At 43.7% G+C, this 26,065-nt stretch overlaps 1 protein-coding gene across 5 annotated transcripts in view; it reads right to left on the bottom strand.

Moving 5' to 3' along the window:
* The window catches only part of IRAG1 (inositol 1,4,5-triphosphate receptor associated 1), a 118,212-nt gene that overhangs the window by 14,632 nt on the left and 77,515 nt on the right, over positions 1-26,065 (bottom strand). For all 5 annotated transcript variants that reach the window (XM_057553344.1, XM_057553345.1, XM_057553343.1 and 2 more), the window contains 8 exons: positions 23,515-23,638; positions 20,033-20,063; positions 17,197-17,337; positions 16,578-16,709; positions 14,417-14,558; positions 6,860-6,909; positions 6,217-6,324; positions 4,220-4,284 (listed from right to left, as the gene is read on the bottom strand). In XM_057553344.1, the coding sequence (XP_057409327.1) occupies positions 4,220-4,284; positions 6,217-6,324; positions 6,860-6,909; positions 14,417-14,558; positions 16,578-16,709; positions 17,197-17,337; positions 20,033-20,063; positions 23,515-23,638 (793 nt within the window). The remainder of the gene's footprint in view (positions 1-4,219; positions 4,285-6,216; positions 6,325-6,859; positions 6,910-14,416; positions 14,559-16,577; positions 16,710-17,196; positions 17,338-20,032; positions 20,064-23,514; positions 23,639-26,065) is intronic.

The raw sequence follows: 26,065 nt of genomic DNA, 5'->3' as shown, positions 1-26,065 counted from the left end.
GTGTTTCAGTTTGAATGGTGCTTGGCACATAATAAGTGACTTTGTTTGCTGAGTTGTATTGACTTCACCGTGGCTCATCTCATCCTTGCCCGTTAATCTTACAAAATGGGCAGGTCCTCTATGTAAATGACTATTTCCTGAGAACTCAGTGCTTGGGTTGAGCTGAAGGAATCCCTATGCATGCCTATAAACATGGAGCTGAGTACAGCTTGTGCCCACCTAAGGACTTCTGGGCCAGACACTCATGGATCTTGGCATCTATTCCTAGCCCATAATCTTGCATGCTTTCTTTTGGGGATGATTAATTAGAATGAGGCTCATTGTTCTCTCATGTCCACTGGGTCAAAAACGTTTGTCATTGTGCTCAGCTCTCAGTAACATGAGGGGCTGTTTAATCAAAATGTGTTGTGTGACCTGTAAATATAGTAGAGTCTATTTTTTCCACATGGTTAACAATATTTGAAAGTGACTCCAATCCTTTCCAATGGACAGATCTTACCTTCTTGGGCTCATCTAGGTCTCTAAGACACCCCCACTGCCAAAGCTCCCTCAGACAAGCCCAGCCCGGGGGACCTGAGCTACAATAGCTTCCTTAATCTCTGTTACTCAATCCCAGGTTTCTGGGGTCCACTACTAGTTGATTGAGGGCTAATCCATTCCAGAATACTATCAGCAAAGGGGAGTTGTTTACTGTATATATTTAATGTCATATAAAACCTTTAAGCAATTTATCTTGAGGGCTCCAAAAGTGTACAGAATGGTTATTTTACAGATAATAGTGAAAAGTTGCTCTGTGATATAGCAGTATAATGGCCCCCCTTATGAAACCAGCCCTGTGCACCATCCACATCTACGATGGTGCTGATCCCTCAGTGAATGGCTCTGTGTACACCCTCTGCTCCCACCCACTCTGCCCTCCACTCCACACCCAGGCAGTCACCAGGTTCTTTCACAATAGCTCACAGGAGCTTTTGCAAAAATTGCTCTTAAATCCACTCTCTTCTCACCAGTCACACTGAACTTCTTTCTGTTATTCCAGTTGAGGCTCTATTAAGAGGTTAAGCACAAGAATTCTGCTATCTACTAGCTGTGTAACTTCAGGCAAGTGATGATTTCACTGAGTTTCAGTTTCCTCATCTATAAAATAAAGATATTAGTAATATACCTGCCTCATGGTATTATTGTAAGGATTAAATGAGATCATTAATGTAAAGCAATTAGAACATCATTTGGCAAAAAGTAAGCATGTAATAAATAATAAGTATTGTAAGCATGTGATAAATCATCAGTAGTGTTCCTTGACTACTCCGTACTTTCTTGCCTTAGAGCATGGAATGTTAACCTCCTATTCACCTGGTTAACTATATAACCTTCATGTTTCACTTTTAAAGTAAATTCCTAGAGGAAACATTTTCTAAGCCTCTGTCCCCTCACCCCCCATACCAAAACTGGGCTGAGTGCTCATTTTCTTGTGTTTTATTCCCTTGGTAACCTGTACTTCCTTCTGATATCACCCATCACATTGTATTACAATAGGCTGTTCCCCATCTGTCTTTCCCATTATACCATGAGCTCCTTGAGTGCATTCTAGGTGCCTGGCTCTTGGTTATTAATTGTTGAAGGAATGAAAAATGAAAGACCATGAATAAATAGCTTTTTCTACTTATGAAACTGTTCTTGAAACTTGTTCTATTTTAATCTTTAATACTAATTTTAAATATCACTCTCTATATTTTTCTCTAAATCTACAGGTTCCTAGACCCTTGTTGAGGTGAAGAACAGGTTATTATGAAGTGACCTGCAAGAACAAGGTTCAGAATTCTCTCAAGTTATGTTGGGAGTGCAGTCTGCAGTTAGGTATTTGCTTGTGAAGTATCCACAGGCAGTATGATCTTCTCATCATCTTTCATGTGCTTAGCCAATTCCCTACGTGCTTAGTCACTGTATGCGTAGGGAAATGTGAGATCATTTAAATACAGCAATTTAGAAAGCAATGCATATTAACACATAATGCATTATTTCTCTTTAACAGTATGGTAAATGTGGCTAGGATCAACTGTATTTCTGTTAGAATGGAAGATACGAATTCATTTTCACGCACAGATTGTCTCATTGTCAGCCTCTTGGCAATCGATATTTCCAGTTCCATAAATTTAGATGAAAATTACTTAGCATCTTTTAGAAATCCAGAGGGGGAAGCTGTTGTTAGTCTGAATCCCTCCTCCTTTGAACATCCCCTCCCCTTTTTGTAGCCATCTTTATAGGCTGGGTGTATTCCCAACAGGAAAGTCAACTACAGCATGGGTAATGTATCATGGTGGTCTCTCTGAATAGCCCATAAGAATGAGCAGCAGACAGCTTCTTGCTTGACTTGCCTCAATCCTCACTCTGTCCCTATCTCTTCTGGTTCTAAACCCCTGGAATGGTGCTGCCACCATTGATCCTCATTTGTTGCCACTCCTGATTCAGGGCTGCTGTCAGCTGTCCTCAGTTTTGCACCTCGCTTGCTCCTACCAAGGATAGTTCAGGTTCTTGATGACCTCCACTGCCTCAGATGGAAGCTCTCAGCAGGCCTGAGCATTCGTTCTACAGAGTCCAGGTCCTGCCCCATCATGAGAGTCTGCTGGGGAGAGAGGGGACATAGATTTTCTGCCTTGACTTGCTCTGCAGGTCGACAGTTAGGAATGGAGGCTTGTTGGGAAGAAGGGGTTGGTGCGTCCAAAGGCAGGACTAGAAGGGAGAATTTCAGTGTGCTTCTCACTCAGGGCATCAGATGACCATTTCTGGAGAAACTCAGAGACCGTGGACTAGACACTATGACTTTAGGGACTTGGTAAGATTCTGTAGCCTCAGTTACTTCCACGTGGTTATTAGTTTGTCACCCTTTTACAATGTCCCTGTAGTGATCAAGAAAACAAGGAAACAAAGAAACAAACAAAAGCACCCTACACAACATGAAGAACTTGTTAGCTTTCTCGGGGTGAGGTGGCAAAGTGAGGAATTGCCTCGCAAACGTCAAGATTAATGGGGGGAGAGTCACTGAACGATAGGTTGGTGGTTGCATATTCTGAGAGGTGAGGAAAACAGGCTGAGTCTGCGGGTGGGGAGCTGGGAGTTTGTCTGTACTAAAAAAGGGGCCCAACACAGACATTCCTTTCCAGGTCAAGCAAAACTATTCTAACATCAATGAAAAATGAAGGACTAAAGCTGTCTCAAGGCAAGGAAGAAGGAAGAATAGAGGTGTACGTTTTACCAAATGAGGAAAGACACACGGGGAAAGTTCTGAGAGGTGGCAGCTGTGATCCAGATGTTTTCCAGCAAGCAAATGAAAGAACTGGAAAAGCAAGCTGTAAATTCCTCTGAGTATGTAGAAATAGCCTGCCTTGCTTTGGCTGAGGTTAAAAAGACCTGCAAATTGCATAGGTGCCTAGAAATGTTAGGCGTAGCAGACACTGTTGGAATCCAATACTCACTCTCCCTCCTACTTCCTGAAAGCAACGTGATTTTGCTCATGAATTTACTCTTCTTCATGGAGCCATTTTGGTCAATGGGAAGCTGACGTGCTCTTCCCATCTCTAGGGCATAGTTTAAGCCCATGATGACAATCTTATTCCTAAAGTCTGTGATTGGTTTAGAAAGGGAGTGTGTTCCAAATTTGCTAACAAGATAAGAAGGAAGACTGAAAAAAGATTTCTGAGTTCATTCCTAAGAAAGAAACATGGAAAGAGATGGTCCCTTTCTTCCTCTAGATGTTGTCATGTCTGGATGAAATACCTGGAACTAATAGCCATTTGCCACAAACCTGCTGATGAAGTCAACATACAAAGTGGGCAGAGAAAAGGAAATTGTAGAGGTTGAGCTGGGGCCTTGCTGTACCACATCTGGAAAAGCCTCATCTGTGGACCTACTATTTAAACCCCTTTGAGTTGGGGCTTCCTTGTATCTGTAGCCCAAAGGATCCCATTGAATAAAGAAGGCTTCTGTCCCCTCTGGGCTCTTCTGGGATTGAGGCACACTTGGACTCAGCTACAGCATCTTCCTGGTCCAGGAATTTTGCAAACTGGGTCTGAAACCTTTGTGGGTCTCAGAGTCCCATTCATTTCCCCTGGAACCTAATTTGCTTTCCATCGCATTTTGGGAGTGAGGTCGGGGGGAAAGGTGAGTTGGGGAAATTTTCCTCAGAGATCCCCAAAGTTAAGAGGAAAAGGGACATACTTACTTTTCCAAAAGTGCAGGCAGTGCTGAGGTGACAGGTGGGTTGCCTTTCCCGTTGGGTGATTCTGACTGAATGGAAAACAGGAGACAGAGAATCAAGGATCAGCTAGGAAGGAAGAAGCCAGGGCCGACAGGTCTCCGATGATGCCGGGGAGGGGTTGCCGCTGCTCCTCTTTCCCCTTCCCCCTCCCCAAGCTTTCCAATCTGCATCTGAGCCCAGGCACTGGCCCTTCCTCAGGCCTTCTCTGCCCTCCTTTCCTGGGTGTTCTTTCCCTCTGGGGCACAGGCAATGTGCACATTTTCCTTCTCCTCTTCCAAGTGTCCTTGAGTGAGGAAAAGAGTTTACATCTTGAGCCTCCATTCTGGAGGGGAGCCATCGGTTTCTCTCTATTCCCTGTTTACTGACTTGGACTAAATACCAGGGAGGCTCCTACCAAATGCAGGTCCCAAGGCCCCTGGGATGGATTCACACAAGCCCATCACTGCCCTCGAGATACAGTTCCAAGCACAACACTCAGGAGATACCTGCCATTACTAAAAGCTCAAGGCATCAGAAATTTCTTTATAATAAATTCCCCAGGAACACCACGTTGTTTCGCTGCAATGGAATTGGTTTAAGCAATGGCTTTCAACTCTGCCTGCATGTTAGAATTGCCTGGGGGATATTTTCTTAAAGTTCCGATCCAATCCACAATCTAGGGTTGGGGCCTAGGCACTGAATGTTTTAGAAGTACCCTATGTGATTTTTTTTTTTTTTCACCCTGTGTGATTTTAATGGATAACCCTGATTGCTAACCCCTAGTCTAAAGGAATATATATATTTGTAAGCCACATTATACATTTAGTATAGAATGGGAAATAGTCCCTTTTAAACCCACTAACTAGCTCTCCTGAAGCTCCTTTTCAAAAAAATTTTTTTCAGATTGCTTTATTTTAGTGAGTCACTTGGGAGTTTATGCTGATTTCATAGATGATTGAAATGCTCAAGGCAGGAAGAGGTGAAAGAAGTTTAAGAGTTATTGCTACCTATTAGTACTATGGTAGAGCTTGAATCCACTTTATTGCTTACACAGTCAGATTGGTTCCTTATAGAATAGTGCTGGTCAGGGACAGGGCATATAGAAACAATTGGAGAAATAATTAAAGAGTTTTAGGTAGGATTAACCAGATTCACAAAGTTCTGGGATCTAGAAAATATTTGTTTATAGGAATAGTCTTTGTTTTAAAAAAAATTGAAGTGGATCTTTTTTCCTGATGATAAGTAATACATTCTTACTCTAGAAATATAAAGAGGCATCAAGAAAATTAAAATCACCTGTGATTTTACCTTTGCCCAGAGATAACCATTATTAGTAGTTTTACTTACATTCTTTCAGAATTTTCTGTTTACACATAGAAAAACTCTTTCTTAAACTACAAAACAGAGTTACGCTGTATATACTGGGGTTTTGCTTTTTGTTAATAATAAATTATAGACTTTTTTCATGTCGATAAATAAAATTTTATATTTTAATCATATATTTAGTAGCTGCATAGAAACCCCTTATTGGGCTTTTCATAATTTATTAAACCAATCTCTTATTAATGGGAATTCTGGTTATTTCCAACTTTTCAATGTTGTAAACAATGCTGTAATGAATCAAAGCAGGGTAACACTGGGTTTAAGAACTCAGGCTCTGGAATCAGAGGGCCTAGGGTTCAAAGCTCAGCTTACCAAGTACTCCATAATGCAATCTTCAGCTGCTTAAACCCACTGCAGAGTGAAGCATGAAAAGAGATACGCTTTGCAAGGAACACTCTCTGAGCTGCCAGCACTTTGCTCAAGGACACTGAGTCTTCTCAGGGCAGTACAAGACCTGGAGCCTGGTCTATACTGAGGCTTCTGAACCCATAGCCCAGAATCTGTGCTGGGAATTTCCTCTCCTTGTTGACCCTACCCCATCCAGGTCACCCCCATAGTTGTGAACCTGGGGCCCAGGAGGCAAGCATTATCATACTCACCAGGGCTGGTAAGGAGGGGATGGGGGATGAGCTGGGTGACTGGCCAGGCAGGTTCAGGATATTAAACTTGGGCACCACGGCAACGCTGACCCTCCGGCGGGGCATGTTCTGTGGGAAGAGAAGGGATCAGGCCCAGTGTCATGGAGGGGGCAGCACCCAAAGTTCAGAAAGGCCTGGGAAACGCCTACTAATTCCTAATGCTGTGTTCACTGGATATCCTGGTTTTAGGGTAGTGATGGTGCTGGGGGTTGGTGTAGAGAGAGTGGCCAAAATTAACAAATTTTTTTTATTAGTGATGAGTGATTTCTCAACATGTTCTGATTTTAATTTATCAGATCCTGAAGAGATGGATCAGAAATGACGCCCGGTCATTGGCCAGTGTATGAAACCCTGGATAGTGTATGAAAATGATCTATGGCAATACCAAAGTTTGTGCATCATTTCATGTTCATTAAAGAGATGGTGCAGTCCTGGAAGCCACGAGCAAGGGGAGGTTGGAGGACGAGCTAGCGAGGTTCGGAAGCTGAATAAGAGACTCTGTCCAGAGGTTCTTTTGCACCTATGGATCCAAGAATGACTGATTTCCTGGCTGACTGTGGAAACTTCTGTCTTTCTTTCCCCAGTATTCCTTGAACATGCATACCTTTCCCAGCGAGAGGGACATGGACCGCGCTGTGCGAGGGACCCCATCTTCTGCAGCAGGAGGGAACAGAGAAGAACCCAGGTTAGTTTTCAGAGTAGGCTCCAGCAGGAAGCAGATAGCAGAAACTAAGCCAAGGTATCTATGGGCCAGAACTGACCCTCAAGGGATGTCCCAAGGGCCTGGGTGCAGACGTCACTGAATTTGACACTTGACCTTTTGAGACAATTATCTGCAGGGTGGGGTTTTTTGGGACAGAGGCTTCATCCTAACTCCTCTGGCCACTATGAGAATCCCTAGTCTTGCACCTCTGGTCTCCACCTCACACCACCACACGGTCTCTGGGTTATGCCGTGGAGAGTATGTGAAGATTCCTCGTAGCAATACCAGGGCTTATTGGGTCATTTCTTGCTCATTCAAGGAATGTACAGTCACGGAAATTATGAATAAGGAAAGTGTGGTGTCAATAAAAAATGGAAACTTGTTGACAACAGTAATTTCAATATGTCAACTGCAAAATAATTCAGAACAAAAGAAACTAGCACCCCTGGATTTTCTTCTCCTTAGTACATATATTAAGTGATAAAATTCACGTAAAATATTTAGCACCACACCTGGATAATACTACCACTAGAAAACACCAGTATGTGTAGAGAAAGGTTTTTGACAGCTCAGTTCAGTTTGATTCAGTTTGACCAATACCATCTAGTCTGTATAGCTGTCTATTCCTCATATTCATGTATTTTAGGTGTTTCTCTTGAAAAGCACATAACTAACACTTTTTCTTAATCTAATCTGAGGTTTTCTATTAACCAACAAGTCTAAGTTGTTTATATTTCTTAGATTGATATATTTCTACCATCTCATTTTGTAGTTTATATTTGCTTCATTAATTGAAGTTTTTCTAACCTTCCCTCCCCCCAGATTGGTTTGGAATTTATATATTTTAGTTGTAATCTTTAGTGTGCCCCCTTAAACTTTTAACATGTTACATGACTTTAGATTTTAAATGAATCAGATCTCTATCCTTTTCCTGAATCAACCTTAAAACAATGATCACCCCTTTGAACTTAAATTATATTGTTTTTCAGTATTTTTAAAATTAATTAAATTTTATTTTTGGCTGCTTTGGGTCTTCGTTGCTGCGCACGGGCTTTCTCTAGTAGCGGCGAGCGGGGGTTACTCTTTGTTGTGGTGCGCGGACTTCTTATCGCGGTGGTTTCCCTTGTTGCAGAGCATGGGTTCTAGGTGTGCGGGCTTCAGTAGCTGTGGCACACGGACTCAGTAGTTGTGGCTCATGGGCTCTAGAGCACAGGCTCAGTAGTTGTGGCGCACAGGCTTAGTTGTTCCGCGGCATGGGGGATCTTCCCTGACCAGAGTTTGAACCCGTGTCCCCTGCATTGGCAGGCGGATTCTTAACCACTGTGCTACGAGGGAAGTCCCTGTTTTTCAGTATTTTATTTCACTTTGGTTTTGGAATCCCAAATTATGATGACTGTTGTTTTACACAGTGAATGCTTATTTAGATTTACCCACATGTTTACAAATGTCTTTGATCACCATCCCTTCTTGCATCCGACTTCCTTTTGATCTCAATTTTATTTTTCCCTAAGTACATCCTTTAGTTGTTCTTTTGGCAAGGATCTGTGAGAGGTAAACTTTCTCAGTTGTTGCCATAAAATGTCTTTACAAAGCCCTCAAGCTTGCATGATAGTTTAGTTGGTAGTATTATCTCCAGGTTGACAGTTATTTTCTCTCAGCTCTTTGGACACTACTTCATTGTCTCCTGGTACTATTACTGGTCTTGGAAATTGCCATTCCTTTGTGAATAATCTGTCTTCTCTCTCTGGTTATTTTTAAGAACTTCACTTTGTCCTTGGGGTTCTAAAGTTTCTCTCTGATGTGTTTTTATTTCTTTTGCTTGGGAGTCTCTGTACTTTCTAAATGCAAGGATTCATGTCTTTCTTTAGTTCTGGAAAATTCTCAGATCCTGGGAAATTCCTTTGAATATTTTCTCTCCCTTATTCTCTCATTATGGATCTCCTAATAAAAGTATTTCAAAGTTTCTCATTCTATATCCCGTATCACATTTCTTTCATATTTAAATTAATGTATCCCTCTGAACTGCATTTTGGGTGACTTCTTCAAATCTGTCTTCTGGTTGACAAATTTTTTCCTCAACTGTTCCTAATCTGATGTAAATGTTGTACCAATCAGGATAAGCTAGGCTATGCTACAATAATAAACAACCCCAAAGCCTTAGTGGGTTATAACAACTAAGATTTATTTCTTGCTTTTGCTACATGTCCACTTTTTTTTTTTATAAACCACTTTATTGAGATAATATATCACACAATTCTCCCATTTAAAGTACACAATTCAATGGTTTTTAGTATATTCACAGACTTGCTACATGTCCATTTGCTTATGAGTTGGCAGCAGGCTCTGCTCTGCATCCCCTCACTCAAGACTCAGGCTGATGGAGCTTCTACTATTTTGGAGCAGTGATGGTTGTCATGTCTGGAGAAAGACACATAGGGCAAATGGCACGCTAGTTCTTATGGACCTCAGCTCAAATGCGACACATGTCCCTCCACTGACATTTAATGCCAAATCACATGGCCTCACCTAACTTCAAGGGGATGGAGAAGTGTGCCCATCTGAATGGGCACATTCAGCAGGAGGAGATCTGAATATTGAGGAACAGCTTCAACTCTAGTAACTACCACTCCTAAACAACTGAGTTTTTAATTTCCACGCCTTTATTCCTCATTTCTAGGATACTATTTTATTCTTTTTTTGATGGTTGTATTCTTCTGTTCTCATATTTCTGATTTGTTCTTTTATGCCTCTAATAATTTTACACATATCTTTAAAAAATGTATCAGATTGTTTTATTATCTGCTATCTTTAGCATATCATCCTGTTGTTTGGGTGTCTGATGATTCTTGCTTGTGGTAGATTGTTTTCCTAGTTTATAATTCTATATTGTAAACTCATCTTCTGTGAAGCTTTCCTTAGAGGATCCTGTGTCTCCTGGGCGCAGGGTGTGTCTCTCCAGAGTGATTTATGTTTGTTTCCGGCAGTGTTCCTAGCAGCACCATTGTGATGTTCTTTTCGGAATCTCTGCATATTACATCATCACTTTTGTTATGGCATGTACTTTGTGGGCATGCACTTTTCCTATGAGGAAGGAGAAAGTGTTTTTTTCTTACTAGAGCCCAGGGTAAAACAGACAAACTTCCTTGATTTGTTCCCTTGTGGATTGGTGAGTTCCACAAATGCAGTCCTTGGAAAGTCTTAACTTTCTGTGGGAGGCTCAGAGTCAACTCTCTGCCTTGGGTGTCCGAGGCCTCATCTCAGATTGCATGCGAGTGCAAAAGCCCAGAGGCCAGATAGCTGAGGCTGACTCTTATCCTCAAGGAAGCTGCAGGGTCAGCTTGGTTTCAGTTCTCTTTTCTTTTCTTGTATCTGAGTATTTCAATTTCTTTTCTTGTGGATTCAGCTATTCTTTTAGACTAATGTTTGCTTCACTTTATCCAGCAGAAATTTCTAAGTATTTGTAGTCAAAGGATTTTCAAGTTTTCCAGTCAGCCAAAACAGCAGAACCGGAAAATATTCTTTGTATATGAAGAGTTCATACAGTTAATAAAATACCAATCTCACAAGTGGGCAAAAAATTAGAGAATTTACACAAGTAGAAATACAAATGCCCAATAAACATTTGAAAAGGTCAAGAAATACAAATTAGAACTATGGGAAGAGATACGATATTGGCCCATCAAAGTCAAAAATATTTTCAAAAAGAAAAGCCAAGAATGTCCATGGCACAATGAATTGAGCATCACTGTTACCCATTAAATGGAAATATCAATGGGTTATTTGGAAATAATTTGCTTTAAGAGCCTTATATGACATATATACACTAATATGTATAAAATAGATAACTAATAAGAACCTGCTGTATAAAGAAAAAAAAAAAGATTAGTGACATAAACTCTGAATCTGTCTGTCATCAGAATTCCCTGTTAAAATGCAAATCCACCTGATAGAGGGAATGACTGTTCTTTATTAATCACAGAAAACTGAGCATATATTAGTTTGTCACCATTAAATATAGAGAGCAAATATACAAGGAATTGAACACAAAACTGGGGCATTTTTTACAGTAGAATGGACAAAGGTAAGATTTCAGGGATATATCTCAGTCAAGGGACAACATGAAGGTCTCAAAGTGGGAAAAGATGCCTTGAGAACAAACCTCACTTGTTTCCCATTTTTTAAAGGTAAACCTGGAGTACTATGACTAGAGAGAATCTATGAGATATTTATATTGACTCGATTAATTTCTTCTAAAAGCTAGGCATTGCAGTGACACTACTTTATTGATGATTCTGGTCACAACTCCTGTCAACTGAAGTTTGTGTTTTTTTCCCTCTCTGGATATTTGGTAAAAGTGACTTTTCCCCTGAAGCTCCCTAGTGACTATTCAATTTTCTTTTTCGATTTGTTTAATAAAGATTTTATTTATACAGAAAAAAAAGAGCCTTATAAATATTCCTTTCCCCTGAGTTAGTATTTACACTTCTGGAAATCTACCTTAAGGAAATAATCCAAAATGCAGGCAATCAGCATGTTTCATATTCAGAAAAAAAAATAGATGTTTTTTTTTTTTCTTCTGAATGTGTATCACCTTTCTTGAAATCAGAGATATTTTCTTTCACTGTAGTCTTCAGGCACAGACAAAGATTGCATATATGACAAAGAAGTCATATAAAAGCTTAAAGAACAACCACCATCAGGGAATGGTCACAGAGTATCTGATGGGCACATCTGGCCCCTCTGCACCAGCCCAAGCTGAGGTGTAGCTTGGAAAAACAGTGGAGTGGGAACAGATGTGTGAAAACTACCCATTCACCGTTCAACACTCAACTACCGGCTCCCGTCTGATTGTAGGCACTTTCTCATGCCCCCAGACGGAATGTGGGACTCTGCCATGTGCGCCCATAAAGTCTGCTTACATCTGTCACAGCACTGCTTACACTGCCCTGCCCTCACCACAGGTTGAGAACTCCTTTGGGTCAGGGGCTGGGTACACTTCACCTCTGTATTCCAGTATCACGTGGGCACACCAGAGATGCTCAATAAATGTCTGTAGAATGAATGGATGAGACTCACAGGCAACTGTGCTCATTCCATAAATCGTGGGTAAGGTGGTTCACAGGAGACCCTGCACCTTGCAGGACAATACTGTAAGAGCACACATGTTAGAATTTCTTTGGTGGCAGCTTCTCCAACTTCCAACACTGACAGAGAGAGGTTTCTTAGAGGCCCAGCTGCATGTGGGTCAGGAGCCTTGCTGCCAAGACCAAAGCAGACGGTCTGGAGCACGTGTACGCCGCCTTCGGACCCTGGGAAGCGTCACTGATATTCCCCAGGAAACTTGTGAAACCTCCTGTTTATAAAGGTTTCTCCATCTGTTATACTTTCTGTACTTTCCCTCCCTCTGCTCTTGGTAACACGGATGTTTGCATTCCAGAGGGATTCCTGTTGCTAAAAGGTCTGTTTTCTCCTGCTAACACCACACCTCATCAGCCAGAGCCCAAACCCTGGCAAGCTCCCAAGGAGAGATACTGGTCCACAGCACCGTCCTCCTTCTCCTGGACTGTGGCAAAGCCTCCTAACTCGTCTCTCCATCCCTCAATGTACACACTCTCCTAATGCATCGCCCACTCTGAAGTCAGCAATCTTCTAAAAATAAAATCTGATTATGTCGGCTGGTGTAAACCCACCGGTGTCTCCTCACTGCCTGGAGGACAAAGACCCAGATTGTTCGCAGGGCCTGGCATGTGGCCCTGGTCTAACAAGTCTTACCTTCAACGTGTCATCGTCACACTCCAACACCCCAAACCACATCAGACTGTTTGTTTCGTAGTCTTCTCAGCCCAACCTCCATGCCTTTGCACAAGCTGTTTCCTCCACTTGGGGTGTATTTCCCCCTTTAGCCTGGAGAACTCCTACTTTTACTTTAAAACACTGCAACTCTCCTACTGTATAGCACAGGGAACTATATTCAATAGTCTGTGATACAGTGTTCACTGCAGCACTATTTACAATAGCCAGGACATGGAAGCAACCTAAGTGTCCATCGACAGATGAATGGATAAAGAAGATGTGGCACATATATACAATGGAATATTACTCGGCCATAAAAAGAAACGAAGTTGAGTTATTTGTAGTGAGGTGGATGGACCTAGAGTCTGTCATACAGAGTGAAGTGAGTCAGAAAGAGAAAAACAAATACTGTATGCTAACACATATATATGGAATCTAAAAAAAAAAAAAGGTCATGAAGAACCTAGGGGCAGGACAGGAATAAAGACACAGACGTAGAGAATGGACTTAAGGACACAGGTAGGGGGAAGGGTAAGCTGGGATGAAGTGAGAGAGTGGCATGGACTTATATACACTACCAAATGTAAAATAGATAGCTAGTGGGAAGCAGCCGCATAGCACAGGGAGATCAGCTCGGTGCTTTGTGACCACCTAGAGGGGTGGGATAGGGAAGGTGGGAGGGAGACACAAGAGGGAAGAGATATGGGGATATATGTATATGTATAGCTGATTCACTTTGTTATAAAGCAGAAACTAACACACCATTGTAAAGCAATTATACTCCAATAAAGACGTTAATAAATAAATAAATAAATAAATAAATAACAATGATATTCTCCTGAAAAAAAAAAGTCTGTGATAGACCATAACAGAAAAGAATATGAAAAAGAATGTATATATATGTATAACTGAGTCACTTTGCTGTACAGCAGTAATTAACACAACATTGTAAATCAACTATACGTCAATAAAAAACAAAAAACAAAACAAAACAAAACAAAAACCACAGCAACTCAATATCAAGTGGAATCAGATGGCCCTTCCTCTGTGCTTCTATAGCAACCTGTATAGAACTTCTTTAAAAGAGAGTATTTCTTTAAAGCATTTGTCTTGTCCACGAGTCTAATAGTTATCTCAGCAGTATCTCCTTTACCCAGGCTCTCACTCCACCCCTCTGCCCAGACTCCATCTCTCACCTGGATTACTGTAATAGTCGCTTTGTGGGTTTCCCTGTCTCTGGCTTTACCCCAGTAATGTAATTGCCACATCATTGCCAGAGGGAATCTTCTCACTATATATTTCCTTAGCATGTGCTGCCCAAAGGGGGGACCCCAAAGCACAAAGGTTGAAGGGTTTGGGGTGTGCCACTCTCACAAAGGAGATTGAATTCTTGCAGCCTATGGGCTTTGCATCAGTGATCAGCTTCTCTGGTTACTTTTATCAGGAGTTGCTTGGGGGCCATTCATGCTTTCTGGTTCCAGGCCCCAAGCTCACAGGAACAGTGACTGTGAGGCCCCTGTGGGTGGCACTGGGCCAGGCAGCAAGCTTTGCTCACCCTAACACAGGCCCTGGGGCTGTCCCATAGGCATGATCCTAGCCTGGATCCATCAGGGACCCAATATCACAGGGCCAAGGTCGGGGGTGGGCGGGAACCCAGTTCCTTACCAGAGGGGCCACAGCTGCGGCTTGAATTCTGATTTGCAAGTTTTTTAAACTCCATGAGCTCTGCATGGTCCTTCTCATACGTCCTCTTCAGGTTCTCCACATACTGCATCATCACTTCTGTTGCTTTCGACATGCGCTTTTCCTGCAGGGAAGAAGAGTGTGAAGACACAGGGCATTTGGATGAAAAGCTCATCAGCACTGGTTGCTCTGAGCCAAGCTCTGGGCTGGGGGACTCGAAAGGATACAAGGACCAATCAGACGTGACTCTGCCCTCTAAGAGTTTGCTGTCTGGGATGTGAGTTGAGACGGGGGCTCAGGCACCTGCACTCAAGGATAACAAGGAGGAGCCCAGCCACAAAGCCTCAGGAGATGAGAGGGGGCAGAGTCATCTCCGCTTGCAGAGAATGGGTCAGGGGAGGCTTCTTGAGACGGAGTGAAGTGCTGTAGGGTCTGGGCACATAGCTATGGGCAGGAGAGACAAAGAGCATTAGCCAGGGAACTCCAAGAGCCAAGGTGCAGAGGCAGGACATCACAAGGCTTGTATCGAGGTGAGGATTTCCGCTCCAGACAGGATCCTTTGGAGGGTGAAAGGGGGTGCCATCAAGAATTATGCTGGGACAATAAGCATCTACCAGAATTGTCTGGAAAGCCAGGAAAGTACAGGTCATCCTACTCATGTAGGAATCAGCAAATGGTTGGGTTTGTTCACAAGAAGAAAAGGTGAGTTAGGGCTGGGTTGTGAAGGACCTTGAATGCTATACTAAGGAATTGGGACTTACTCTGAAGGAAGCGGGGAGCCATCGAATGTCTTAAAGTAAGGGAGTGTCATAATCAGGTCGCCAGTGGAGACTGGACTGAAGGGTGTGAGACTGGTGGCAGCAAGGGCAACAGGAGAAGAGAGGATGAGTGCCTGAACCAGTCCAGTGGAACCAGAGAAGACGGTGAGGACAGAGACACGGAAGCCACTTGCAGAAGGGTGAAGGCTGGAGTGAGCCGTGCGTGGGCTGAGAAACGCTTTCACGAGGGCTGTGCAAAATGAGGAGGAGTCTTCTCTACCGACACCCCGTGGATCCCTCAGAGATCCTTGCCCGCAGCCTGCCTGTCCCCAGAGGGACACGCTCAGTGACTGTCCCCTGGACAAAGTCCCCACAGCCCTGAGCTGAGACCAGCCACTTCCCTAAAGCCCTCCCTTTGTTGCTGCTCCCAGCTGGAGTGGCTTCCTGGGTGCTGCTGCTGAGTTGGGTGCCCTTTCCCCGGAAGCACACGGGTGGGACAGCCCCGTGGCTTGTCTTTCCTTTATTCTATGAGAACTGCCCAGGGCTGGGCCCCAGGAACACCCCTGTCATGCAAACCATGCAGCAGGACACGGGTCCACAGTAACAGCAACAGTGATAACGACATCCAGGTGCTTTACAAGTGTCACAGTGCCCTGTATGGCAGATACTGTCAGCATCCGCATTTTATGGTTGGAGAAGCTGGAGCACAGAGGCCCGAGGCCACACAGTGAATCCTTGTGGAGCCAGGATGAGAACTCAGGCAGTCTGACCCCACAACACCATGCTGGATCAGGGTGGCACCCTGAGTGCCTCACGACTTCAAAGTGGCTGCGAGGGAGCCAGACTTGGGCCTGCACCCCAGCTTTGCCCCACACTAGTGCTATTACCTTTCTGAGACTTCACGTCTTCATCAGGGGATAAGATTATTTACTTTACAGAGTTGCTGGGAGGATTAATGAAACAAAGCAGTTTTTCCTAAAGCACATTTTGCCAAATACTAGTTCCCTGGGAGTTGAATAGGTATTTTGTGGGAACAAGAAGCGGTGGGGTGGGTGATTCTTTACTCAAATACATTTGAGAAATACGTCGGTAATGTTAAACAGACTTTTTCATTACAGGACTTCTCAAAGCCTTGCTTATGCCAACATGCCTCAGAAATCTCCAAGAAAGGAAGGTAGTATGCAGCAGTTCTCAAATGTAGGTATCCATAGAAAGCTTTTTCTGGGGAGCACCTCAAGAATTTAGTGGCCCATCAAAAATACACTGAGACGACCACAATTACGGACGTAGGATGTCTGGCACAGAGGAAGCCATCAATTAGCAGTATCTGTAGTTGCCACTGCTTACATCGCTGCTCCAGTTACTGCGGACAGAGCAGAGCTCACCTGGCGGACGGCCCCCACCATCTCGGCTCGGCTGGAGAGGCGGGCAGCCAGGCGGTGCAGGACCGCGATGTCCTCCAGCAGCTTCTGGTAGGTCTCCCGGTGCTCACAGTGGTGCCAGAGTGAAGCTGAGGACTGAGCAGGGAGAAGGAATGTCATGTGGGGCCCTCACAGACCAAGACTTGACCAGGGCTGTCACAAGACGAGCCCTGGCCCCATCCTGGCCGAGAGGAGGCGCCTCTGCAGGGCCCAGGCGATGGCTACTTCTGGGATTGGAGAAGCCCAGTGTGGACACTCTATAGCTGGCTGGCCTGAAGGAAGGGAATCACAGCCGGGTCTCTGGTCCCCAGGGGGCTCCCTTTGCCATCCCAGGTCATCCAGCCCCCCTCCTAAGAAGCTGCCAAGGGCTCAGAGGCCTTAACTACAGCCCTGAGGTAACCAAGCCTTCGGGATCTCTGCCTCAGCTCCTCTCAGCTCTGAGGAAGGCTGTCTGGCTCAGGGCCTTGGCCCCATTTCTCACTTCAGGAGACTCTACTTGGTGACTGAGAAAAGCAGGAGACCCGGCACAGCCCTTGGGGACAGTGTCTCCTGCAAGGATTCCCCAATCAGGCTCCACAATTACCGTAATGGAAGCTTTGAAGTGTTCCAGTTCCTTCTCTGTGTTCTCCTCTGTCAGGTTGCGTTCCCTTTCCGCCTGGTTAATTCTAGATTCTAGGGTGTAGCTGTCATTTCTAAAGGCCAAGGACAGTTGTACAAACACGTTCTGTTGGGAACAAGAGTGTTGGAGAGGTGCTAGGAGGAGCTACTGCAGGGAGCAAGGCTGCCGGTGGAATTTTTTGCTCAAGGATTTTATATCAGCTCCTGGAACCAGCCCCCACAGCAGCCAAGAACAAGTGAAACTCTCCCTTAATGAAGTAAACTGCCCAAAAGATGGCGAAATAGTAACCTGAGATCCATGCTAGGTCCTTCCCAGGACCAGAAGACCAAACACATTTTACTGAAAAAGAATAAGAGAATAACACTTTGCTTTTTCCTGAATGTCAAGAAAATAACATCCTGTATTTGGGTTTAGATAAACTCAGGCCAACACAGCTGATTGTGTAAGCAGTTTGGATTCATGCTAGGATTTATGGCATGCGGGTTTTGGAGATTTCACATGAAACTACTGTATTTAAAGAAACCCCACTTGAGATGTAAGCCTGTTGACTCAAAGCAAACTTCAACCAGCATCTTATCTGAATATTCCAAATCCTACGCTGAAAGCAGCTTTTACAAGCTGCCAGGAGATTAAATAAAGCCAGGTATGATTCTGTTAGGAGAAGCTTTCTGGAACAAATATTCCATGCCAAAAATGCAGCCTGCATGAATGAACTTTGAAAGGTGGTGTTGATCAGACATGGAATTCCTGGTCTAATAGGAAACTACTGGGGAGGAGAAATACACAGATGGACTCTACACAGGAAGGAAGCAATGGCCTTCATTTTTACAGCCTTCATTTGCCTTGCCTGTGTCAAGTGGTAGAAGATTTATACCCTTAGGGTGAGTTGATTCTGCCTGAGCATCTGAAGTTCATGTAACATGGCCCACGGTGGGCAGACATCTCCAGACGGAGAACTGAAGACCCTGAACTGCTCAATGATGATGATGATGAGGGCCACATTGAAAGCTACTCCCTACTGAGCATCTGCTATACGCCAGAACTGCCAGGAGTTTTACGCACCTTAGCTTGTTTAATCCCTCAACAATCCTCTGCCATAGGAACTGTTATGTCCACTTTATGGGTAAAGAGACAGAGAGCAGAGAGGTCATTAACTTGTTCAAGGTATCACAAGGGAGTAGCAGAACCAGAATTCAGCCTCAGACTATCTGATTCCAAAGCCTGTGCTCCTCTCACCATGCTGAGCACAGATTGTGTCAGCACACACCTGAGGACAGGAGCGCACCCTTAACCAAAGTGCCCACAGCCATCACCACCAGCGGCAGTGGGTGGGGATTCTCTGTCTTGCCCAAGCCTCAGTCAAATTTATCAACAATGCTCAATATTTAGTTCTCTATAACTGGGTTATCCCCTTAATGGCAGTGTGATATAAAGAGCCCTGAAGTCAGTCAGAACACCTGGCCCCAAATGCTGATTCTGCTAAGCACGGGGTCTGGGATCTCAGATAACTTATTTAATCCCTCAGTTTCCTCCTTTGTTCTGCTTCCTGCTCTACCTGTTTCTCAGAGCTGATGGGGGGGTCAGCTGAAAGGATGGATATGTGTGTGCCAGGTAACTGTTACTCTCTGTGCCAGATATTTTACACAGTCCATCTCCCTTTGCTTATGTGGTCCACTGGGTCTCAGTAAGCGTATGTTCGTTTTCTTGTTATCAAGCGTAAACCATGTTTTAAGACTGTAAAATCTTCCATCCTCCCAACCTGGAGTGAAGTATTCTGGAATCATCCATGTTCTTGCTCCTTTCCTTCTATCAGTTCCAATGTAATCGTCATGGAAACAAACTACTGCTGGTGTCGGAGGTCCTCACTGTCTCACCTCCGATGCATTCTCTTTGTCCATCTACCCCTTCGCCAGAATGAAATGCAAATTCCTCTCAGCTCACTCACCAGTCCCATTGGGACAGCTTCTCTACAGAGACAAGGAGGCCCCGAGGAGAATCATGGGAGAATCAGGGAAGGTGGGAGACCTGACAGCATAGCCACCCGCCTTGGCTGAGCTGGCTTCCTTATGTCTGAAACCCTCAGAATGAAAGCACCTTTTTCCTCCAGACCAAAGTTTGAAACGTGAAATCTGATTGTCTTTTAATAATTTTGAAATAAATTTGATTCAGTTCTGCAGCCTCCCAGCTGCTTTGTGTACCTAAGTCATACTTTTAAAGAAAACAAATAATCGTTGATGAAATGTGGAACTTCCAGCTACCTTCTCATCCCTGACGAAATTTGTCAAAATCTTCCATTAACTGGAGTGGTGGTCGGGGGCTTGGTGGCTCAATAGGGCTGATCACGATGCCCATATTCCCCCCATGGCCACTCATTCTCACGTTTGTGTAAAAATGTCAGGAGCAGGGGCTTCCCTGGTGGCGCAGTGGTTGAGAGTCTGCCTGCCAATGCAGGGGACACGGGTTCGAGCCCTGGTCTGGGAAGATCCCACATGCCGCAGAGCAGCTAGGCCCGTGAGCCACAATTACTGAGCCTGCGCGTTTGGAGCCTGTGCTCCACAACAAGAGAGGCCGCGACAGTGAGAGGCCTGCACACCGCAATGAGGAGTGGCCCCCACTTACCACAACTAGAGAAAGCCCTCACACAGAAACGAAGACCCAACACAGCCATAAATAAAATAAATAAATAAATAAATAAAATTAAAAAAAAAAATGTCAGGAGCAGAGGCTGGAGAAGGAAATGTTTTGAATGAACCCACTCAAGCTCAAGTACTCAATTTCATAGAACACTGGAGTTACTTACCTCAACTTCCTTTTCAGTGAGTGGAGGGGCACTGTGAAAAAGAAAAGACATGCAAATGAACTTTATCCAACCTTTGAAATAAACCAAAAGGTGCCTTTGAACAGCAGGCAGACCAGGTGTTTCCAGGAATTAGAGTAAGCAGGGCTGGCGAGATGGAAAAGATGCAGGGTACCCTTTGTGTGAGTTCTGTAACCCATGACGTATTCGCCAAGATAGTGACTCCTGCAGAGGAAGTATGGTGGAAACTATTAGATCCTGGGGTCAGTGCTCCACCAGTGCCTCCACTAAGTGTGACTTTGGATGAGTTATTTAATCTAAGTTTGCTCATCTGTAAAATGGGAATAATATCTACCTTGCAGGAGTCTTATAAGGAATATATATATGTATGTATCAATGTGTATATATATGTGTCTATATTCACCTATATATGACATCCACACATGTACGTATGTGTATATATATGTATATACATGTATATGTACGTATGTGTATATTCATATGACATCCACACTCAGCGGGCACTCAGGAGATGTTTATTATTATGACTAACTCACAGGCATGCTGTGAGGACTTAATAAAAGACTATACAAGCTATATACTTCATAAGTTGTATACATCTGAACAGTCATTATAATTTTTCTGGGGCTGCCCAGGTCTGCAAAGACTGACCCTCCTCCTGCCTCCGAGGGGTGTGACAAGGGTGCATGTGAGCCAGAGAATAAACGGTAGGAAAGAGTGGCCAGAGCTCTTCTCCACAGCAAGAGCCTCTTCTGATGGCTGGAATCAGAGATTGGGCAAGAGAGCCCCAGCTGGTGCAGAGGGTGCGGTTCCCACAGCAAGCATCCTCCACTCTGCACCCTTGCTCGGCTGCTGCTCTGGCTGGTGACTAAAGCTAGCCCTGCTCTGAAACCCGGACGACGTAAATAATGCACGGGCCCTTTCCTGTGCTGGGGTGGGAGAACGGGGAGGAGTCCTACTGGCGTCACGGGACTTGGCAACACAGCATGCCATCGATAAGGTTCTCAGGAAACACAGCTTCCTCCCTTTGACGGGTGTGGAGGGACCCCGAGAGCAAAGGTAGGGGTCAGCAATCTCTGCAAGGGGCTAGTTCTCACCCCTGACAAGGGACTATGAGAACCTTCCTGTCAGGATGAGGCAACAAGACCCCACGGCCATCAAGTCAGCAGAGTACAGAGCACGAGATAAACAAGTGCAAAGCTGTTTGAGCCTTGCAGTTCTGGCCACAGGCCCACCCGTCAGGCCCTTTCCTCTGGGGGCCAGCCAACACAATCTCAGCTATCATATAGGACATGCACATCTTGCTTAAATGGGTTATCAAACTCACTGAGCTTGCGTTTGATTCCTGGCTCTGTTTGGGTATTATGTGAAAATTACGTTTTCATCAATTATTTACCAAACTTACTTTACTACCTTGATTACTCACGTTCTGCTTTTTTGCTATAGAACACATTTTTGAAAAATGTACAAGGCCCTGAGGACCCATGGAGGTGTGGTTTAGATAAAGAAGCCACATGACAAGGTCAGCTCCTGAAGCAGAGAGCTATGCCTCATGAACTGGCACAGGCAGGGAGGGGCAGAGCCATTACCCTCCAAAAAGGCGGAGGCCTAGCAGGTGACGTACAAGGAGACCACTCTGGATGTGCCTCAGAATTCAAACTGCCTTAAGAGGCCTTAGAATGAAATCAAAGGCCTCTGTGAACTGGCCCCTACCGGACTCTTCCCACTCTTCAGCCACATTCGCCATTCTGCTCTTCAAACACACTTACGTCCTTGTGGCCCCAGGGCCTTTACATTTACTGTTCTTTCCTTTTTTTTCATGCTCTTACATTTGCAATTCAGTAGTTTTTAGTATATTCATAGAATTGTACAACCATCATTACAGTCAATCTTAGAACTTTTTAATCCTCCCAAAAAGGAACCCTATACCAATTAGTGGTCACTCCCCCAATCCCCAGCCCTATACAACGACTACTCTACTTTGTCTCTGTGGATTTCCCTATTCTGGGTATTTCATATAAATGGAATCATACAACACATGACTGATTTCTTTCACTTAGCATAATGTTTTTGAGGTTCATCCATCTGGTAGCATATATAAGTATTTCATTTTTATGGCTGAATAGTATTCCATTCTATGGATATATCAGATTTTATTTATCTATTTGTTAGCTGATGGACATTCGGTTTGTCTCCATTTTTAGCTATTATGAAAAATGCTTGTTATTGAACATTCACGTACAAGTTTTTGTGTGGACACATATTTTCATTTCTCTTTGTTATATACCTAGGAGTGGAATTGCTGGGCCATACAATAACTGTATGTTTAACTTTTTGATGAACTGTTGTTCCAAAGTGGCTGCACCATTTTCCTGAGAATTTCATTTCCTCCACATCCTCACCAACATTTGTTATTGCCCATCTTTTTTATTAAAACCATTCTAGGGATATAAAATTATATCTCATTTTAATCATTTATGATAAATGATAAATCATTCATTTAATGAATTTATCATTTATTATTCATGATAAACCATTTGAATTTGGATTTCCCTAATTACTACTGATGCTGAGCATCCTTTCATGTGCTCATTGACCCCTCATATATATTCTTTGAAGAAATGTCTATTTAAATCTTTTGCCCACTTAAAAAATTAGTTGTCAATACTACTCAGCCATAAAGAAGAATTGAAATTTTGCCATTTGCAGCATCATGGGTGGACGTGGAGGGTATTATGCTAAGTGAAATAAGTCAGACAGAGAAAGAAAAATACTGTATGATACCACTTATGTGGAATCTAAAAAAATACAACAAACTAGTGAATATAACAAAAGAAGAAGCAGACTCACAGATATGGAGAAGAAACTAGTGGTTACCAGTGGGGAGAGGGAAGGGGAGGAGGGGCAAGATAGGAGTAGGGGATTAAGAGGTACAAACTATTATGTATAAAATAATCTATAAGGATATATTGTACAACACAGGGAATATAGCCAATATTTTGTGATAACTATACATGGAGTATGATCTTTAAAAATTGTGAATCACTCTATTGTATACCTTAACATATAATACTGTACATCAACTACACTTCAGTTAAAAAATTTAAAAATTAGTTGTTTTTTTAATTGAGTTATAAGAGTTCTTCGAAGATATATTGTAGAAACAAGTCCCTTATCATATACATGCTTTGCAAATATTTCCTCCCATTCTGTGGGTTGTCTTTTCACTTTCTTGATGGCCTTGTTCGCCTATGAGCCCCACCTGCTCCTCTTTGAGTTGGAAGGCCACCTCACCTGGCCCTTTATTATTCTTTTTGTTTTGGGTGCATTAGTCCTGTCTGAACTATTGGACTTTGACCCTTCTGGGGTCAAAAAATCAAGTCTGGTGCTCCTGTGTCCTATCTACAATTGAATACAGGGGCCACCCAATGTGGGGTCTTGTGCAACCCATGCCCCAATTTTACCTTCCAGGGAGAGACTTGTGGACCCGCAGTTTGCGAAGCAGCACATCAGAAATATTGGGCATGACATCCAGGCCACTCTTTGACTCTTCTTCCTCAATAGCTGGGGAGAGTTCAGAAGGGGGCCCTGAAAAAAAAAGTGTTTAATTTAGAAAATGTAATACTTTTGGCAATTTGCTTCAAGGGGTAAGGAATAGCTTTAACATTTATTGGAACCTGGTTATATGCCAGGGGCTTTATAATTTTTATTTTATCCTCACAACGACCCAATGAGCTAGACCTTAATCATCCCATTTTTCAGGTGGGTGAACTAAGACTCAGGAAGATTAATAACTTGCTTAAGGTCACAGAACTGGTAAATGGCATAGGCTTCAAATAATTCTATCTGCTCTAAGTTCTACATTCTTCCCATTGCTCTCCATAGTACCAAGCAGGCTCTTGTGTCTGGGGTCTGAGGTTGGTTTTTGGCAACTGGAAAATTGTTGGCTCTTTGGCTATAAAGTTTGGAAAAGTCCCCTCTCTTTGGCAGGCTTCTCAAGAGGCCTGCTGCCCAACTATTCTTCCTCAGATGAATTCAGCAGTTCTATCATCTGTGTCCTAATTGGAAATCAGCATCTGGTTCCATATCCCCATAGATAGGAGTAGAAACAGGGTTTTTCCAGAGTAAAGCTAAGGTCATTAGATCTTTTACAGATCTCAGAAACAGATGCCTCCTCTTCAACAGAACCAATAAATAGCCTTTTTTTATAATCTCCTAAACCTGTCCTGGGTTTGTGCTCTGAAGGCAGAAAGAACAAACCAAGTAATCTCTTTCCCACAAATTTTTCTCCTGCTTGAAGACAGTACCTCTCCAAAGCTTCCCTTCTCCAGGTTGTAGCCCGATTTTCCCAGCTGTTCACTGTGGCCTCTAGAGACCATCCCCTGACTGCACACATTCTGGTTGTTGCTGTCCCAGAAGCCCAGATGTGCTCTAACAAGCTCTTAGCTCAGGAGCACACTGGCAAATGGCCTTGGCATTGACATGAGTTATTCATTTAGCACAGACTTGCTGTGCCCTACACTATGGGCTCACAACACATTTAGGATTAAAAGCCTTGAATCTCTTTTACTTGAACCAAATCAGGTATCTTCGTCCCATACAATGGTTATTTTCCATTTGCACGCAGGACTTTTAGTTATCCATGTTTTGCCGTCTTTCATGGGTTTGACCCAACAGATTTCCAGAACTGTAGTCTAGGCCAGAGATCAGGACTACGTAACCATCTAAATGGAGCTAAGATTGGGAGTCATGTGAATTAGAAGCCTCACCAAGGGAGACCATGCAGAGAAAAGAGGAGGTATAGTTTGGCTCCAGGTAAACAATGTTTAAATACTTTGAGCTTCCCGATAACTGAACAGTGTTCACGAGTTTCCTGGTACTCAAGGAATCCAGCAAAGTCCGGAGGACCATCTGTCAGAGTCAGGGCAGTCAGCGATCCTTCTTTGGATATGAGATTCGACTCATATCAGGTAGCTAGTTCTCTTAGTTACCTGTCACCTCTTGGGTTCTGTCTTGGCACTTACTGCTGTCTGACATTTCCACGTGACAGATGGCAAACCTTGTGGTGCCTCTGGCCACACTCTACCTTTATGTATTCCCTACTGCCCCCAGCAGAGGGATAATGAAGCAGTGGGCTCCTGAGAAGTCTGTATGATTGACAGAACTGTATGAGGTCTAATAATCACAGGGAAGTCATATGAGGAGCTTTTGCCTAGAAAAGTCCCCTAGGTAGAACCCCACTCCCCAAAAAGGGATGGGTTTCTAGCCCTGCTAAAATGGCTGTCTTAAGAGTGATCCCAGGATTTCCCTGGTGGTGCAGTGGTTAAGAATCCACCTGCCAATGCAGGGGACATTGGTTCGATCCCTGGTCCGGGAAGATCCCACATGTCGCAGAGCAACTAAGCCCATGTGCCACAACTACTGAGCCTGCGCTCTCCAGCCAGCGAGCCACAACTACTGAGCCCTCATGCCACAACTACTGAAGCCCACGTGCCTACAGCCCGTGCTCTGCAACAAGAGAAGCCACTGCAATGAGAAGCCCGCACACCGCAACGAAGAGGAGCCCCTGCTCGCCGCAACTAGAGAGAGCCCGTGCACAGCAACAAAGACCCAACGCAGCCAAATATAAATAAGTAAATAAAAATTATAAATAAATAAATAAATAAATAAATAGAGTGATCCCAGAACCTGCCACCCTCCTGATCTCAACCAAATTAACAACAACAAAAATTTATAGTCAACTAAAAATAGATCAGCAACTCTCAAGTACAGGAAAAGGCAATAATCTTTAAAAATAATGGCCAGAGAAAAACAGAACTTACTAGAAATAAATGTAGAGCTCCCACCCTTGATAACCCTTTCTTCCTCCCTCAAAGAATCAGTACTGAGAGGAAGATGTGAGAGGAAAAGTTGTGACAAACTTTTGTAGTCACTTTTGTGACTACAGAGCCGGAAGAGAAGTGGACCAAGGGGTGGGCAGGCAGCTGCAGAGGCGGTTCAGAAAGTTTCTCTAGA

The sequence above is a fragment of the Balaenoptera acutorostrata genome, chromosome 9 (assembly GCF_949987535.1).
Source record: "Balaenoptera acutorostrata chromosome 9, mBalAcu1.1, whole genome shotgun sequence".
In the NCBI taxonomy this organism is placed as follows: domain Eukaryota; kingdom Metazoa; phylum Chordata; class Mammalia; order Artiodactyla; family Balaenopteridae; genus Balaenoptera; species Balaenoptera acutorostrata.
Note: the sequence above shows the minus strand (reverse complement) of the source record. Positions and strands in the feature narration are given on the sequence as shown.